The sequence below is a fragment of the Lupinus angustifolius genome, chromosome LG20 (genome assembly GCF_001865875.1).
Source record: "Lupinus angustifolius cultivar Tanjil chromosome LG20, LupAngTanjil_v1.0, whole genome shotgun sequence".
Taxonomy (NCBI): Eukaryota; Viridiplantae; Streptophyta; class Magnoliopsida; order Fabales; family Fabaceae; genus Lupinus; species Lupinus angustifolius.
The window spans coordinates 9,063,676-9,082,957 of NC_032028.1; the positions used below are offsets into that span (position 1 = coordinate 9,063,676).

Here is a 19,282-nt window from a genome sequence, read left to right on the forward strand (position 1 = left end):
GATAAGTTGCTATCATGCCAGTTTTGTATTTTACGTTTTTGTAGTTGATTTGCTTTGCACTTTTTTAGAACCTTTCTTCCGAAAACTGTATCTCTTGTAGAAAGCTATATATCGCTGATGCAAGGCCAAGGAAAAATGCATTAGCTAATGGGGCCATGGGAGGTGGTTCAGAATCCTCATCAAATTATTTTCAATCTGAGGTCTGTAATGAGCTTGAACATTAACATTTGTTTTGGGTTATAAGTTTAGCATTATTTTCTAAGCATATACCTTCTTATTTTATTTTATCAGATAGTCTTTCTTGGGATAGACAACATCCATGCAATGAGAGACAGCTATGCTCGGCTCCGAGAATATGTGGACACTCATGGCAGAGCATCATCAGATGGAATGTCATCTTTTTTGGTTAGTTTATGAGTGTTAAAAAGAATTATGTATTTGTGCTCTTGATGTATTGAGTAGGGTATAAAATGGCATGCTTCAGATATGTTGGAGGAATCTGTTAGGACAATTTTCGTTGGGTGATTCTTTTTGCATACCTTTTTTGGTTTTACACCCACCCAAACTATTTTCAGATGGGTCATCCAATGGTGTAAAATGAAAAAATATGGGTGCATATAGAATCACTCTTAGTATTGAACTTGAACTTTTTACAATTATGGTTGATATTAAAATGTTGACTGGGACCATTTTTATGTGTAAATTTTAGTTTTATTCCCTCCACACATCATCAGTATAAATTATGCTTGTGATGTACAGTTTCTTGTAATCTTATGCCAAAATTGTTACATAAATACTGTTCGGAAAGAATTCAAATTAATGGTATTTTTAATGCTATTCTATTGAACTGTGCATTATCTGCTAGAGTATATTTGTATGCGATTTTGTGCTATTAACTATACATAATGGATGGTTCAATTAGAGACATGGTGGGTCCACATGGGGTGGAGGCAATTTAAGTAGTATGTCTACTTCGGTATCAACCCTTGGGGATAGTGGATGGTTACTGCATGTTCAAAATGTCTTGGCTGGTTCAGCTTGGATTGCTGCTCGTGTTGCTATGGAAATGGCTTCAGTTCTTGTACATTGCAGGTTCTATAATGATGTAGTTTCTCAGTTGTCTGAAATTATGAAATCTAAATCTGAATCCTAGTTTTTTATCCCTCATGATATTCGACTTGGTTAAGTATTTACCACCTGATTATTTCTTTTGTGTAGTGATGGATGGGATAGAACAAGTCAGTTGGTTTCACTTGCTAATTTGTTGCTTGATCCATATTACCGGACATTCAAAGGGTTTCAGGTATGGAATTGACTTTCTTTAACCAATTCAGTTTCTTACTGTTTCAATGCCTCTATGAGAAGATGAACAATTTTCACTCTTTGCAATTCAGTATTTCATTCAAAACATGGCAACCAAATCATTAGCTGTATGTGTCCCATGTTGGAACTAAAAAAAGAAAAAAAAACATGGTTCTTTTAATTGTGCCTCACAGTTTTCTTCCTTATGCAGGCACTTGTTGAAAAAGACTGGCTTGCATTTGGTCATCCATTTTCTGATCGCGTGGGAATGCCATCTCTCCCTGGAAATGGTAACATGCCTTTCGAGTTATCTAGACAGTCTTCAACTGGCAATTCCTCATCATCGCCCATGCGTCAGTCATCAGGAGCATTTACACCTCAACCTCAAGCTTCATCTCACTCACATAATTCAAACAACTACTCCCCCATTTTTTTGCAGGTTTGTCCTTGAATAACTACCGGGTATCATTTAAATCAATACAGTAATTTATAATTGTTAACCTCAATCATATATTCTCTATGCATTTGTCCTTTCTATAAATCTCATCTTCAAATTGAAGGCTTCGCTACACCAATATTTTTTTTTATATTTTTAAAATTTACTTTAGCTAATCCTTTGAGGGTAGATGTCACTTCAAATTTGATGATACTATTGTCATAAGTAGGCCTTACAGTTGATGTGATTAATTATTAGCCCAAATTAGAGATTTTGTTAGTCTTGGTGAGGTTGGGCTCTAAGTGATTTTCATTGGGAAAGGAAAATAGCTTATACAAACATACATCTGAGAGGCTGTGTGAAGCTTATGTCTGGATCTCAGCTGATGTGATTAAGATTAGTTTAAATCGTAACTCTTCTTTCTAAGCTTTTAGAGTTGATGATTAAGTTGGATTTGAATCTCTACATATATTGCATAATGATTATGTCCACCATTTGTCTTTATTACGAGCTCACGGTCTGGTATGTGTTTTCAGTGGGTTGATTGTATTTCACAATTGTTGCGGATGTATCCTTTTGCTTTTGAGTTTTCTGCGGTATGTATCCTTCGTACATGTCACTTTTGCTAGGGTATATCCTGAAATGTTTCTGCATTTGTTTTGTTGTATGGTTTTTTTTCTAGTAACTTTCCTGCTGGTAACTTCTACTTTTTCTTGATCCAGGCTTTCCTGGTGGACTTTTTGGACTGCATGCTTTCTTGTCGTTTTGGAAATTTCTTGTGCAATTGGTATTTCTTTTTATGAGCTTCTTTTCTAATGTGGTCATTGTTGTCGTGTAACTAGCTAAAACATAGTAAGCTTTAGTTGGAGAGGGAGTGTTAGAACTTTTTAAGATGATGTGGTTAGCTTAGTGCACTAAGGCCTCCACATTTGTGCAATAATGAATATACACACACACACTCGCACACTACAGGGTACTTAACATTTCACAGTAAAATAACCCATGTAGTAGTAAGTAAGTGATACTGCCCTGATTATATAACTTAAGAATCCAGAATGTTTGTCACTAATATATATGATCAGTGTCAGGAAAATCCCTCTTATTTTTATGCATACAGACTAGAAGAAAAAAGCTAGATAGAAGTCAGAAGGCTTTTTTTTTGCTAAGCAAAGAAATATATTGACGGAGCACAAGGGATTCTTGCCCATATACAAAAGAGATTACAGTCAATTAGTACCCGACTTACAACAATAAAGGATACAAGACCAAAGATCTACGCACCATTTTGCAAAAAACAAAAGAATTGAATCCAACACTAGAGGAGAACTAGAACCAAGATCTAGTTTGAATTAAATCCATTATCTGAATATAGCAAACCTCCTTACCCTTGAAAATATACTCATTCTGCATTAGCCAAATGGACCATATGCCGAAAACCATAACATCCTGCGCAGATGGCTTCCTTTGGTATTTTTACAGAGAGATAAATGAAGCTCGAACAGATCTATGCAATTGTATCGGATGATGATCGAAGTTTGTAGTCAAGAGTAAAAACCACGCCAAACATTTCTTCTAAAATGGCAAGAAATGAATAGGTGCTCTATTGATTCATAATGATCCAAACAGAAGACACAATTCAAATCTTCCTCCCTTTGGATGATGTTACTCTTGCATAGTTCATTTTTAGTAGTCACCCTTCCTCTAAGGGCTTTCCACACAAAACAACATACTTCTGATGGCTCACAGTTTATCCAGCTCTTTTTAAGCAAGGTACCTATATCCGATTGGTAATCGGTCACTTGAGCCAAATACATTGTTTTGACCACATAAATCCCGACGAGTCTAAGCTCCACTTCCATCTGTCACATATACCCTCTCTGCAAGAATGGTTCTGAGTCATATCCTGCAATTTTAAAGCCAAGTCCTCTTCCCAGACAAACAGATATCTTCTCCACTGAACATTCCTTCTCCACTCTCCATTAAACATATAGCCAGAGTCTGCCACAGAAGCTTGTTTGCTCACAGCTAACAGGAGTAACCTTGGGAACACCTCTTTCAGAGGCTTTTGTCCAATCCAGATTTCAAACCAATAAAGAGTTTGACATCCATCACCAAGAACCTTGGGAACACCTCTTGCAGTTAGAAGGCTTATTATTAGTTGATAAATGTGTAAATAAGAATGAAGTATAAGAAATGTGAAATAAACATAAGAGGAATTGCAATTGTTATGTCACTTGTCGTTTTAGACATTGTATTTTGTTCTGATTGCATGTTTTTGTTCAGCGAGAAAGAGAGGCTGCAATGCAATGTTTTTGAAGCTTGTGGGTGCTTGTGGGCATATTTGGCTGATTTGCGTACATCAGAAGGAGGTTTCCATGTGCATTATAATCCCTTTTATGAACCGCTGAAGCACAATGGTCCTCTTCTGCCCCCAGCAGCAGCGTTGGCCCCAACTTTATGGCCCCAATTTCACCTTCGTTGGGCCTGTCCAGAAGAAGCAAAACCTGGGGAGATTGAAGAACAATGTAGGAAGATAATTATGAAAAACTCAGAGATGCAGAAGGTAGTGGTTTTCCTTCATTTTCTGATTATTACATTATGTCTATATCCCATTAAAACCTATTGCCTTCCCCATTCGTGGATAACTATTACTCTTTTTTCAATATGTTAGTGTGTGCTTTGTTTTGTTGACTGCCTCATGCCATTTTCCCTATGCTTGTCAGTTACAATAATGATTCTCTATTTCTTTCATTTGTCCAAATGAATTGAACAGTTGAATTGTCTTTGTTTTCCTTTTAATGTCACTGAGTGCTGTTCGGAATGGTAACAGGCTAAAGAAGTGGCAGAAAGGAAAGCCAGAGAAATCTCAAATGCAATGGAGGCATTGAATGCAGAATTACGAATGGAGAAGCAGCGAAACAGCTCAGCTATGAACATTGCCAAGAGGACAAACAAAGAAAATACGGCCATAAAGCGTGCAGTTCAGTCAATTGGGTGCAAGATTCACTTCTCTGCTAGTGGCGATTGCATTGTTGACATTGAAAGCAACCTATTGAAAGCAGCACCAAACTGTTTGCATTCTTCCCATGGGAAAGAATCAGATGGTACTTTGCATGATAACAAAAAGGACATGTCTGTTTCAGTAACAGTTACAGCAGATAACAATGATCAAATCAGCTCAATTGGTCGAGTATGTGAAACTCTATGCCCATTTCGCTCTGCAGATGGAGGCTGCAGGTGGCCAAGCGGTGGTTGTGCTCAACTAGGTAGCCAGTTTGTCGGTATGAAGGCAAATTTTGATGCATTTGACCAACTGTCAATTAACGATAGCTATTTCAAGTCGGAGTAAACTGAAAATTTATTACCACTAGAAGATTCCACTAGTGAAGACTGACTCAAACCAATAAATTTAGGTTTCTTTCTGATATGAGAATAGTTGATAAAAAAAATTTCAAACTTTCCTTGTGATATATATGAGGAGAAATGGTGGACCTGGCATTTGTATCGGGTCTCGGGATTTGTACAGGCTTTTAGAGTTGGCTGGAGTGGAGACCATCTTGGTGCAGACATATGTTAAGCTCAGTCGACGTAGGTTGATGATGTGCATCATGGTGGTCCATATTATTATATGCATAACTGTAAATTTGGTGACAATCAGGGATAGTAGCTGATTACATTGCAATTGTTCTTGAATAAGATCAATTTTGGATAAATGTTTAAGTTTTCTCTACTTTATCATTTCTTGAGGGATCAATGTATAGCAAGAACAATTTGTTGGCATATCTTATGAAGTCAATTGATGTTGACATATATTTTCACTTTTGCCTCAATTCCTCAGCTGGTTAAAGGTTTTCTTGTTAATTGTCAACGTAGATGCTAGATAGAGCCATGGGTATCTTCGATGATCGATCACACACCTGGTAATGATGGCGCAGAATTTTTCGTGGCTTGATTTCTAAGCAGCAGGGTTAGCTTCATTATTTTGTTTTGAAGTTTGAACACAACAAAACTTGTAACATTTCCAACTCCATGCTGCAATTTTTTACATCAAGCTCAATCTAAGCATTAATTTTCATACTTGCATGTTTATTCAAGAAAGAAATGAAGTACTCATTGACCAATATCTGCATTCAAATGAGAACTCTTCCCTTCAGTCGTTGGCCAGCCAAATATTCCATTCTTTTCACAGTATCAGTGCCATCATATCCATGGGTATGGATGTGAGACCCCTTGAAACAGCTTCTCTAAAAGAAATTGATCAAATATTACATTATCATTTCGGGGGTTAGAATCGAAGACCCCATTAACATTAGTACCTTTCAAAACCACATCTGCATTAACTGGAAAAGAAAAATAAGATTAAAGGTCAGTCAAATTTTATTTAAGGAAAACAAAATGAATCTTGGTTTTACCATTCTAAGATCAAGTGTTGCATTGACCGGCACTAATTTTGAACAGAATATATGCCATTCTAAGATCAATAGCATTGCTAGGTGCAACAATTTCTTACAGATGGACACAAAGAAGGAGTCTCTTATTCATCTCATCTTTTACCTACTTGCGTTTTCTTTCTTTATTCACAAACTGACTTATTGCTTGAGAAGCCAAGTAGTACTAGTGAATACCCATTAACAACAAAGATCAATCTAGGACTTAAAAATGTTCCTATGCTTTATACCTTTTCATTTGATGGCAACATATTTCTTATACATTTTTTGTCATGTGGTTGTATAAAAGAGAGAAGAACATTCAGATTTTACTTATGGTCTAGTCTTCATTAAATATTGTAAAATTTCTTATATTTTTTTGCATTTCCTCCATGACAAACAAAAAAATTAAAACACTTAAGAGGGTTCACTCCTGTGCTAGATTTCATTTGTCAATCAGGATCCAGCCAATGTTTTTAGTTAATTTGTCATTTTGTTGTCTAATTTTCTTCTATCAAACTCACTGTTCATGCAAGCTAGTAGAATTGTGAAGTTAACATAGAAACATTTATCAGGAGGATGTAACATTGTTCTTTTTAACTTTTCTATTTTTAGTTAGTTATTTTTTTCATTATTCTTCATTTAACTCATCATTATTAATAAATACCGAAGGTTTTGTCTTCATAAAGATTAGTTGTTACATGAATTGCACATAACCATTGAACTGTTGATGGTTCAGAAATCCAATTTGCTTGATTTGAGATGACTAAAACAATTGCAATGATATTTTTTGTATGTAATGCTATAATTTTTACATATCAGCAAATAAATCATAAGTTTTGGCATCAAGAACTATTTGTCTGATTGATGCTATTCCCCCTATTACAACTAAAACTGAGGATACTACTGCAATCAATGTGTTCCACCAAAACATTATGCTATGTTTTGAGGGCTTGAAAGTCAAATTATAGAACACCATTGGCAAAATGAAATCAAGAGGAATAAATGCAAATGCCCCAAACAAGGACAATAAATCTGCAAAGAATGGCAACATTGCTGCCAAAGTTGTGGCTGCAGCCACTGATAGTGACCGAGATAGTATCCTTGGCACAACATTGCGCATGGAAAATTGTCCCATTTTCGGGTCTCCAAAAGCTGTTTCAAATAATTCATTTGTTGGTTGCAGATAAACCTGTATCATAACCATGCATAGTAGTTGTTCATCATGAAAGTTAAATATCACACTTGCAAAATGGTTGCATAAATTCGCCACATTTGGTAATGGGAAGAGTTTATAAAAAGCTTGTTTGAGCCTATAAAAATAACTTATTTCATTGTATAGCTTCGAAAAATAACTTATCACATGATCTTCTTATAAGCTTATTTTAGCTTATTTAAGTAAGCTTATAAGAGAAGCTCATAAAAATTAAGTTTTTTGCAACATATTTGAAAAAGCTTCTGCTTGATTGGACTTATCAGCTAATCTTAGTAGAGTAATCTATGACCTTATTATAAGTTCTTTTAACTTATTTCAATAACTTTATTAGAGAAGTTTATGAAATTGTCTTTTTAGCTTATATAAAATGTTGGGTATTCCAAGTGTGAATGAAGAAGTCTCAACATAAAAAAAGCTTATTGAGTAAATGGTTATTTAAGCTGCTACTCATAGACAAATGTATACGAAGAAGCTGTTCTTACCGCAGTCATTGCCATAACTTGCAGAAGGATGAATAAATTAGTGATCAAGAAAAACCATTTGGGCAGCAGAGGCTTGGTCTCACCTATGAAGTTAGCAAGAATTGTTGCATAGGCTTCATTTCCAAATGCCCAATAACCTGATATGGCAACACAATAGAAGGTAGTGGCTATAACAGAATAACACAGACACAGTCCTTTGAACATTTTACCCTTCACTGGAGGTGCCAAAGTTGCCTGCAAATTGCAAAAGAACCAGTGAGTATCTTGTGCATTGCGCAAATTTATTTAAATTCAGTCAAATTTTAAAGTAATATAGAGGCTAAAAATGCATATTTAGTTCAAAGATAATAGAAGTTTGAAGATGATAAAATAAGATATCAGTCCATATACATGCCACTAAGAGGCTTCATCAATGCACTTGTTTTTGTTTCCTTCTGAACATGCAAAAAATATGTCTAGTTCAGATGAAAAAGAAAAAAGGGTGTCTAATTGGTGCTTATTCTGTTAGAATAGTCATAGTTGAAGAACATTCCATATTGCTTGTTCACAAATCCTATATTTATTCTCTGCGAAATGAATAAGATGTTCATCAAACCTGTATTTCTGGTATGATTCCACTAGCATATGCAGTAGCAATGATTGAAATACCATTGAAGACACCAAAGAGTTTATCTACATGAGAGCCTTTCAGAGAATAATGTCTAGGCGGCGCATTCTTTGAGTGACCTGTGGTAGATACAAGCAAGACATAAAGTGGATTTCAAGTTTCTGCTTAGGCTGCCAATGCCATTGTGTTCTTTTGTACCTTTTCTTACCAATGTATATCGAACCGACCGTGATTAATGTGGAGTAAGTCACAGACAGAATCAGAGATAGCAAGTTAACGTGCCGCAGGGAGTGAAAGGATGGAAGTTGAGCCAAAAGCAGTGTTATGACTCCACATATTATGATAAACTGGTAAAGCTTCATTGATCCATCTGGGTTGTAGAGCGCGTAAATGAACTGCACAAAAGAAGAAAATGTAGCTTCTCAATATACTTGGGATGAAAATTTTCATAAGCTATATAGTGAGAAATTGATTCTTAGTGTTAGTACCTTGAGGCATTTTCCTCCCACAAGAGGACCAGCAATGACTGTACCAAAGCATATGAGAAATTGAAGAGGGCCTACATAATATTTGTCCCATCCATGTCCTACAATATATAGCATATGCTGTTAACTAATGACACCCCTTTATTCCTCTAATAATTGGATGGAAACAGTGAAAACTTGGAAAGAAAGGAAAGTACTAGTCTCTATAGAGGACAAGAAGAATTAAACTACAGGTTCCAGGTTCAATAACAATTAAGTTAGGAGACATAAGATATTAAACAATTGCTGTTAAAACTTTTTTTAGCTGCTAGTGGTTATTTATCCAGATAAACTATGAAGCAGTAGCACTTGAAAGTTTTCTGTAGCTGATTGCTATTGCAAGATGTCCATCTTCAGAAGTTATATTCTTTGAAGAAGAAAAGCGCTTTTCGATAAGTAACAGATTCAGCTTCAAGAATGCTAACATCATATTTTGATTTGATGATGCAAGCTTCACATTTCAATAGATATAAAAGTGGGAACAGATTATAAGAAAGGACTTTCGGATAAAAATTCAGACAACTAAAAGATAGAAGGTGATGGATTTGTGATGGTGAAGTTAAAAATGTGACTATCCTTTGTAAGCAGGCAGTCGAACATAAAGTGAAACAAAACAAATAATTTGTTAACGAGGTTCAGCCAACTATGTCTAAGTCTCCGTTCGATAGCATTGAGAGACTATCAATATGTTATTAGATAATACGATTAGCAATTCAATTCACCTTTTAGGATTACAGAATGCATGTTTTTATAGCCTAGTACTTCAATCCTGTTACATCAGAATGGATAAATAATCTACCCATAAACCGGATAACACAATCTAATCTATTTTGCTTGTAACTTATAGCAGGAAAGTAATGAAGGAGAGTAGAAATTCACCTAAAATATCTCTAGCCATATCTCTAAATCGAAGCTGGCGACGGCCGAGTTGTGCATGATGTTCTAAGACCATGGATAAAAGGTTATACGAGTAGAAAGTTACAAGAGCAGCAAGGGTCAACCACAACACTCCACCACCCCAACCAAGAAGAGTGAATGAGAAAGGAAGTGTTAGAAGCACTGGACTCACAATAGATGTTGTCAAATGATACCCACAATGAAACCATGATCCTGCACAACATACATCACCATATACAAAACTTATCAATACCCTTTTCTTATCATGAATGGAGTAACCTCAAAACTCCATAGAAATCAGTGTCAATAACAGATCTTGATGTTTTTCAATACAATTTACACACATGTCTAAAGCATAGAACTAAACTTAGAGAAAAGATAATAATATAATAAAGAATTGAAGAGGCAAAGGATTGTGACCTTGAGAGTTGAGAACAAACTTCAAGCCTGCATCTTGTTGTGGAGGAGTAGAGTGAGGATGGTTGATAACAAAGCCTTTTTCACTGTCACTTGAATAAACTTCACCAAACTTGTCAGCATTAGTTCCCATTTTTGTTGTTCTTCTCTACTGTTTCTGCACAAGCTTCAACTAATATAGTAAGTCCAAAACTGTACCTTCATCTATTAATAATAATCCCAACAACTATATATATATATATACTCCTAGAGTAAGGTAAAAAAATTTAGTTCTCTCGGAATAAGTGGATATACTATGAAGTAAGAAATATGAATGGATAGATGAGGTTGACATGAATGTTGAAAAAGATTGAAATTAATTTAGGAGAAGAAACATGGTTGAATTGTTTGCTGGTCAAAGAAGCATAACTACAGGCTCAATTCTTAAATAAGCATGTGAATATGTAATGATTGGTTCAATCATATTTTTCCTTGTTATATCCTTTCTATTTTTGTCATTATTAATTTTTTAATATTTAAGAAAAATAATAAAGTATTAGATAAGGGTAAACTTGAAAAGTATTATTAATATAAAATTAAACGTATATATACAACATAAAAAGGAAAAATCATCACAATATTAAGACTTTTAAATGATATATTTGGGAAACAGATCATGTGTAATAACTTTATGTAAAATTAAATTATGAGTTTAATATTTATAAATATAAATAAAGTTTTTTATACAGTGAGTATTGTTGCTTTTAACCTCTCAGTTTCTACGATAGATAAGATGTAATGGAAATGATAAGATTTCATTTCCTCCTTAAAAATTAAAATCATTACCATATTTTTGCAAACAAAATATACAAACCTTGTACAATTTATATAATTTTGGTCTTTAAACTGGATTTTGAATGATCTAAATTCAATTACAAATCGCATAAGATATTAGCATGTCGTCCTCTTATACTATGATAATAACCTGGTTAATAGTATGAATTAATTTATACATTATACTTTTTAAATATTATTATATATTTAAATATTTATTAAATGGCCAAAATTATATTTTTGCTTTTATGTCTAACAAGAGTTTTAAGGAATCATAACTTGCATGCTTGTTGATTTAAAAATATTTTGTAGGTTTCAGTTGATTTTTAAGTATATAAAATTAAGAGAAGAGAAATAATCTCTATTATAGTATTTCATCTCCACCTTGAGAGAGAAAAGTAATGACTATATGTTTGTTATTGTATCTAAACCGAAGAGATAGAAAATATGATATTATTTGTATTTGATCTTCCAATCTTTAAAAAAGATTATTATAGAGTTCAACGAAAGTTCAACATTTATGATTATCCATCTAAGAGAGAAGTAGCAACCTTATATCTATTATCGGATCTCAACTTGAAGGGGACATGAAGAATAAGTGATGTGTCATTCCATAAGTCTAAAGAAAAGTTAACAAATGATAATACAATGTATATGTTCAATCCCATAAACTTCAGACTTCATATACCCACTCATGAGCGTGTGAGAGGTTATGTTAATTAAGATAATCACACATTACATGAGACTATGCGGAAACAATGTTTATAAGACTTAGACAACCTTCACGATGTTAGTTAATTTTTTTAGAGTTATGCTAATCTAATAACTTTACCTATAATAGTGCTTTGCTAGCATTAGTGTACATTTTTATAATCTAGGTATGGAAAAAAATAGCATATGTTCCAAAAATTCATATTTTTATGTCTTAAGTCATTACATTCTATCGAGTAATATAAAAGAATATTTTATATTTTTATGATTTTTTTCTTTTTAATTAAATGTCATTTTTTATTAGATTAAAACATAAATAAAACATAAAAAATATGATAGAAGATTCCATTCTAATTTAAAAAGAAAGAAACATTGTCAATTCCACTCAATGTGTCTAATATTTTGGTGAAGTTTCCTTGTTTGTCGGCTACAAGTCCACTGAACATTGATCTGTGGGTGTATATATACCTAAAAAGCACTTATATTCCAAATCATTTCTATTAAATCTTTCAAACTAACCAAAGTAATCTATAAATTTCATTTTCATGCACGCCTACCTTTTATCCCAAGAAGAATACTCTTAATAAATATGATAGACACTACTTTAAATATTAACAAATGGGTAGTTGGGGTGGATACAGAAACCAATGGATGAGAGGTCGAGAGAGAAAAATACACATATGCATAAAAATACCTTTTTAAAGTTGTTTTAATGTAAAAATACGACATATATAACAAATTATAAATAATTTTATGCAAAATGAGTCAACCATATAAAAAAAAATATATAGTTGTTTTTTGAAAAACATTTTTATTAAAAATTGTACAAAATTGCTGAGAAAACCATCACCACCACACTGTTTCTATATTTAGAAGAAAAAAACAGTGGATATTGACTTTATTATTTACAATTCATCAACTAACCCATTCAGCGTATAATATTTATTTAATATTTAAATGTTCATCCTTTATCTCATTCCCTACCTACTTGATGATTAAAGTTATGAGGAACATTGGTGGCACCATATGTTGCATTACAGGAGAATGAATTATCTCCCTTGCGTTTTCTTATTACATATACTAATATAAAAGTTATAAAAACAAATTCATATGTGCTAAAAAGCAACAAAAAATTCATAAGTTTTAACTAAGCTTTTACACCTACCAACAAAAATAGATATATAAATGTAAAAGCTTGCCCACAAATTACTTTCGAGATATGTGATTGTCTCTCCTTCTTACCCGTACAAGAATAATAAGACACATCCCCGTATCACCAAAATTACGGGTATAGACTTTAAGTGTGATATGCACTCTTCTGATATTTTGACCATATCTCATATTAATAAAGAATTCAAAGTTGAATGCTGGTGGCATGTATGCACTTTTTTTCATTGACCAAAAGCTAGAAATAATACAATCAAATGCATTATGGGAATTATACTTCCGTTCTTTTTCTTCTTTAAACCACTTTTTTGATGAATGGATTTCGTTCATACTTTCCAGCTAACTCTTGTCGAATTGTCTCTTCTCTAAGAAACGTTTATTGTTTATAATTCCCTTTTAACTATTCAACAATTCCTTTTCTTTCTATTTGAAATATTTTTATGCATTCATATTCCCTTTATCTTCATACCATTTTAAAATGGTTATTTTAACAATTTATATATGATAGCTTTTTGTTCTCCTTTAATTTTTAGGTGATTTTTAAGATTTATGTAACGATAACAAATAAAAAAGTAATTATATTTTAATTTATTATAAGAGAAATTGTAGAATTTGATATATATATGTATATATATATATATATATATATATAAAAATAGCAACACATCTTTAGTAAGAAAATTGGAATTTTGAAAAGCTTGTCTTTTTATGGTATTACCATGAATCAAATTCTCGACATTTTTGTTATCATCATAATCTAGCTGGGTCTTACATTATTAGATCAATATCTTGTTAGTAGTTCATTTTATTTACACTTCCCAATTTATTTATTTTTTTATAGATGTCCACAAACAACAAATTAAAGAGTGCTTATTCTATAGACCAAAAGATGGTGCTGCTTATTTGAAGGAGGTAAACTTGTCCTGGAAAACTGTTGACTAATAATATCCTTTTGACATAACATAAAGTCTTGGGGTACTATATATATATATTAGTACCAGCCAAATTAAGGACCCCATTCATCGGTTAACATGTATATAAATAGTATACAAATTTAGAAACTGGTGCATTCTTAACGCCCACAACCTTAGACATGATGAGTGGAGTAGTGATAGGTGCCCTCTGCCTAATAATTAATTAATATGGACAAAATGGAGTGGCTAGAGATGTTAGTGGGGACAATTTTGTTTACATCTCAAGCAAAGGACAAATAATACATGTCTTTTTATTAGATAGTTAAATCTAACCCATTTGTAAAAGTTAGTATATTGGATAATTCATATTCTTATATGATGTGAGACTCGGTTTAATACATTGAATGAACATCTGAAATGTGAAGTTTATAGGATTGGATATTCGTAAGTGACCAATGGGATGGGAATGATTAGGCTTTGATACTATATCTCACAACTATGACTGGACATATACGACACAGTTTGAGGATGAGATATTTGCAAGTAACCTTCGGGAATGATTTGACTATGATACCATATTAAAATGGATAGACCTAACTCAACCTACAAGCTAGATGATAAGATGATGGTTGTCTAAACCTTATTAGTATTATTTTGGCTATATTTTTATTTGATGTGAAACTTATCTTAACATCCTTTCATTTTTTCCCTTGTTAATTGATGAGAGGCCTAGCAGATCTTTGGAATTTGAATTGAAGGATGCTGTGAAAGACTAGTTCTGACTTTTTCATTATAGAAATTTCAAGAGTTTAGAGTATATTGTTTAGCTTATAAGCTTTTTTTTACTTTTTAAGAGTTTATTAAACGAGAAAGAGTGCATTTGGAGATTGTTCTTTAATATATTAAGGGTGTTCTTTAGTTGATAGTTGAAGACTAATTTTTTTGTGGTGAAGAAATGATTAAAGTAGATACAAGCTCTTATAACAAAGTACTTTTCATATACATGGCATGAATCAAACCCCAACATCATGTTTAAAGAATATAACTATGTTATGTAGGAACTATATATTAGGGCTTGTTAATTAGTTGCGAAATTTAGAATTTGTTAATTACTTTTTGCACAAATAAGATGATTTACTTCACTTGCTTGCATGCTATATATGTTTCATAAGTTTTTTGCTACTTCAAAAACATTGTAGGGTTTCGTAATGATTAGGCATTTCCATGCAAATAATTGGGAGCTTAGATTTAGACCGTACGATACATGTTTTAATTTGAATCTCATTTTTTGAACAAAAATCTAAATACCCTTTCCCAAATAAAGTGTGTCTGGACACTCATACATGATCTTGCCCAAGTGAACAATGTTATGTGTATATTTTTTTCCTAGTACCTATGTTTAATTTTGTTAGATGCACTTGCCATCTCCATTGTGCCTAAGGGTGGAAACAGATCAGGCTAGACTTTGCCTTAAACAGGCCCAACCTATATAGCATATATGAGTCTATGTCAGGCGTATTAGTTTGTTTAAAAAAAATTTCAAAGTCTAATTTAAAGGCCTATTATACTATATGCACATGAAATAGGCTACCATATCTACATTTTAATAGACTTACTTTTAGTTAGGCCCATCTAATTCTAATAATTCAATTATATTTTTATATTAATATTACATATATAATAATATTGTTTATATTAAAATAGTATAATTTCAACATTCTTATATAATATAACTAAATAGGCCGGCTTGTTAGGTTTAATAGGTCTTTTAGATGACCTAAAGTCTGATCTATTAAACTAAATAGGCTTTTTAAAAAGTCTGAGTCTGATATGTTCGTGAAAAAAACCTCATCTAACCTAACCTGTTATAGGCCAGGTGATAAACCCTGATAGGCGGCCTAGCTTGTTTCCAAACTCTTTATTCATGCCCAATTGTGTACAGCAAACATGATGAATGTGTAATAATGAATCCAATTCCCCTATTAGAACATCGAATTTGTAATTACAGCAATATATTTAAATTTGATGAATAGTATGATATATATAGTAAGACTTACTAGATCTCCAAATATTATAGTACACTAAATGTTAAAGATTCAATTATTAAGAGTGGCCTTATTAAAGAGACAATTATATCCTTAAAATATGAATTAGTTTCTTACAAATAAGTAAAACCGTAAAAGTATGAAGTTATTAGTTATACCAAAAATATATATAGGAATAACATGGTTTATTTAGTTGCTTGCACAATTATGTCTCCGTGGTTGTAGTTTAATTAGTTCCCGAAAGCAAAATTTTATTTCTATAATGTTCATATCCACAATGTATTATAGCCAAATTGACAGGTTTTTAAAAGACAACATAACTATCCCAACTTGAAATCTCTTTTCCAATGGTGATGGTTAACAGTTACAATAAAACAAACAAATAGTAATTAATAAGTTGGAAATACGGAATTTAGAAGCAAGTTGAATTGTTGAGAGCTGAAACAACTTTTGCTCCTTTCTTTTACTGCTCTCACCTGAAAATTTGGTACTGTGAAAATAAAGATAAAAGACTTATGAGCGGTTTTATTAATATATTATTAGACTGGTTATGGTACTAATACAGAGATATAATGATTTAATTAGTATACTAATTAAATCGTATACAGGTGAAATTAGATACATATATAATATATTAATAATGTTAAAAAAAATAAAAACTAATATTTTTTATTTTCATTAAAAAATAATTTTAAATGAAAATCAGCCAGTTTGACCAGTACGGTTTAATTGAAAATCGGTCGGTATAACCGATTTTAACTAATTTTAATCAATTTTGACTGACATATTTGTACGACTAATATAATTATTGTACTATACCGGTATTGGTACGAGTTTACTGGTTCCCAACCACAATCCAAATTCATCTTGCTGGAAAAGTAATTGAGATGGTTGGTAAGGTATGTGTGTCTATTCACTAATACTAAAAGAGTCTAACAAGGAGATATGAGCCCTAGTCTTATTGGGCTAAGAAATGAACCAATACTTATTTTAATATCTATGCATTGTTGATATAAAAATTTATATATAATAAATGTATCATTTATTATTTATTTGTATTATTTTTTGTAAGACCTAATGATATTGTATGAATTTTTTTACACTATTATTGTATACGTCTTTTTCTAATAAAGAAAATGAAATTTGTACATGATTTATGATGTAAATTTTATATCACCAAAAAATTACAAACCTCAAGAGCTTAAACATGTAAATACAATAGAACTTTCAGCCTCTCAATCAACAGACAATTCATCATATGTAAGTGCTAAGAAGCCATCAATTCATGTCTTGACAGTTCAGCATTAAGCTTTCTGCCAAAGTCATCATATCAAGCAGGGACTGACTAATATTCTTTTCTAGTTCGCATGCACGTAGACACATAGTTTCAAGTAAATGCATTCTCAGGGAAAGAGAAATCTTTGGGCTAATGAATTAGCATGCAATGTTATTAAGTATTTGGACTGAATAGGCAAGACAAGTAATGCAGCTGATGGGGCAAACTCACCCAAAAAAGCCCAAAATCAAAAGTTTTGATTAAGTACTTAAGTCTTCAAATTAGTGTTTTGAGAATCACACTGTACTAGACAGTCTGATCGGTTTGACCACTGATTAGACTTGAAAACGGTTTTGGTTTGTAGTTTTAACTGAATGAGAGTTGGACTGTTTTGAACCGATAAAATTCTGGTCCGAATGTGTTAAACCCGGTTAAACAGGAATAACCCGGAAAGTAAACTAGACAATTTACTTAAAATTGAAAAAAAGAACAAAAGACTACTCTAATCTTTTGTTTTACTCCCGTCCAAAAAAACATTTAGAGATGTTATTTCAATATATTTATACATAATTATTAATTACATAAAAAATTATATTTATATATAATTATATATTTATTGATAAAAATTATTAATTATATATGAAATCATTTGGTCTGTGAGGAACTTCTTCCATTTTAATGTTGAGTTCATGTTTCACAACATTGCTTCAAATTGTTCGGAAAAATATTATTGGCTAGCTAAGCAATATAAGTGATGTTATAAGTATTGTTCATAATAATTGAATTGTCAATTTTTGATGTAGTTCAACACTTAGAGATATAATAAGATCTTACACTATACTATTCCATCAAGTTCTTGTTGTTTTATTTAACAATATCTTTAATCTTATGAGGTATTTTTATGTTTAATTCTATATTTTTTTTTTGTAACAAATAATAAAATATAAATATGATATAAATAATAAAGTTTATTACGAGAATAATAGTAAAATAGATTATTTATACTATATATACTATATATAAAGCCAAAACTACAATAACTAACATGACATAATTTTTCAAATTCTAAATTACCCTTTTGTAACTCCTCAATTAATAACCATCATAAACTCCTATACTATACTATACTATATATATATATATATATACTATATATAGAGCCAAAACTACAAATGATTATTATGGCATAATTTTTCATATTCCAAATTTATTCATCTGTAACTCCTCAATAAATTTACAGGGGTGATTCGACCTAGCGTATTGATAGACACTCTCGTGTGTGTCAACTCGTTTTCCTATTGTTTGTAATGTGTATTGTATATGCTATAAATGTCAAATATAGTAATTTGAGTTAAATATAGCCTAGTGCTACATGTCTAATATCTATACTTGATTAGAGATTAAATTATTTTATTAATTATAGAAATTGAACAAAACAATAATTCCTGAAGCAAATATTTGATTGCATATGAGTGTGAGAAAACTATTTAAAAGAAACTAAAAAAGTCGTAGCATCCTGCATTTGAGCCCACTACTATTTTTACACTTGAACATATCTGCATAGATTAATACTAAGGCTTAGTTTGGGAGTTGGATTTTGGAGGGGAAGGAAGGGAAAGAGAATGTTTGGGAGCTATGAAATACACTTGTGAGAAGACTCTCAAACCTTCTTTTTCCCTTCCTTCCCCTCTAAAATCCAACTCCCAAACTAACCCTAAAAGTGTTAAAATTTAAATTTATTGACATGATTACTATGATTGAATAATTGAACCCAATACCACAGACACAAAGTACCAATCGACACACTAGTATATAATATAACAAAACTATATTATATAAATATTTATTAAAATAAATAAATTTATAAAAATATTAGTATAAAGTTATTATTATGAGTGTGAAATTTATGTGAAAGTGTAAATATTCATACACATGTACTCATCATCCACAATTATTTAATTTTTTTTTGATAAATCAATAATAGTTAAATATTAATAACAAATAATACAATGATAGTATATAAAACTTATATACTATCGGTGTATATA

The 19,282-nt window shown here is 31.8% G+C and overlaps 2 protein-coding genes across 3 annotated transcripts in view; one reads left to right on the forward strand and one right to left on the reverse strand.

Annotated features, from left to right (window-relative positions):
* LOC109336030 (phosphatidylinositol-3-phosphatase myotubularin-1-like) overlaps positions 1 to 5,561 on the forward strand; it is a 17,117-nt gene extending 11,556 nt beyond the window's left edge. For both annotated transcript variants that reach the window (XM_019572371.1, XM_019572370.1), the window contains 9 exons: positions 101 to 200; positions 292 to 405; positions 923 to 1,092; positions 1,219 to 1,303; positions 1,514 to 1,741; positions 2,275 to 2,334; positions 2,461 to 2,525; positions 4,022 to 4,301; positions 4,569 to 5,561. In XM_019572371.1, the coding sequence (XP_019427916.1) occupies positions 101 to 200; positions 292 to 405; positions 923 to 1,092; positions 1,219 to 1,303; positions 1,514 to 1,741; positions 2,275 to 2,334; positions 2,461 to 2,525; positions 4,022 to 4,301; positions 4,569 to 5,087 (1,621 nt within the window). In that variant the 3' untranslated portion in view covers positions 5,088 to 5,561. The remainder of the gene's footprint in view (positions 1 to 100; positions 201 to 291; positions 406 to 922; positions 1,093 to 1,218; positions 1,304 to 1,513; positions 1,742 to 2,274; positions 2,335 to 2,460; positions 2,526 to 4,021; positions 4,302 to 4,568) is intronic.
* On the reverse strand, positions 6,904 to 10,546 carry LOC109336272 (GABA transporter 1-like). Its single transcript, XM_019572774.1, has 7 exons — positions 10,312 to 10,546; positions 9,874 to 10,104; positions 8,959 to 9,056; positions 8,679 to 8,865; positions 8,459 to 8,589; positions 7,864 to 8,097; positions 6,904 to 7,357 (listed from the first exon to the last, which is right to left on the reverse strand). Exons 1-7 carry the CDS (start codon positions 10,439 to 10,441, stop codon positions 6,977 to 6,979), a joined length of 1,392 nt encoding a protein of 463 aa, XP_019428319.1. The 5' UTR covers positions 10,442 to 10,546; the 3' UTR covers positions 6,904 to 6,976.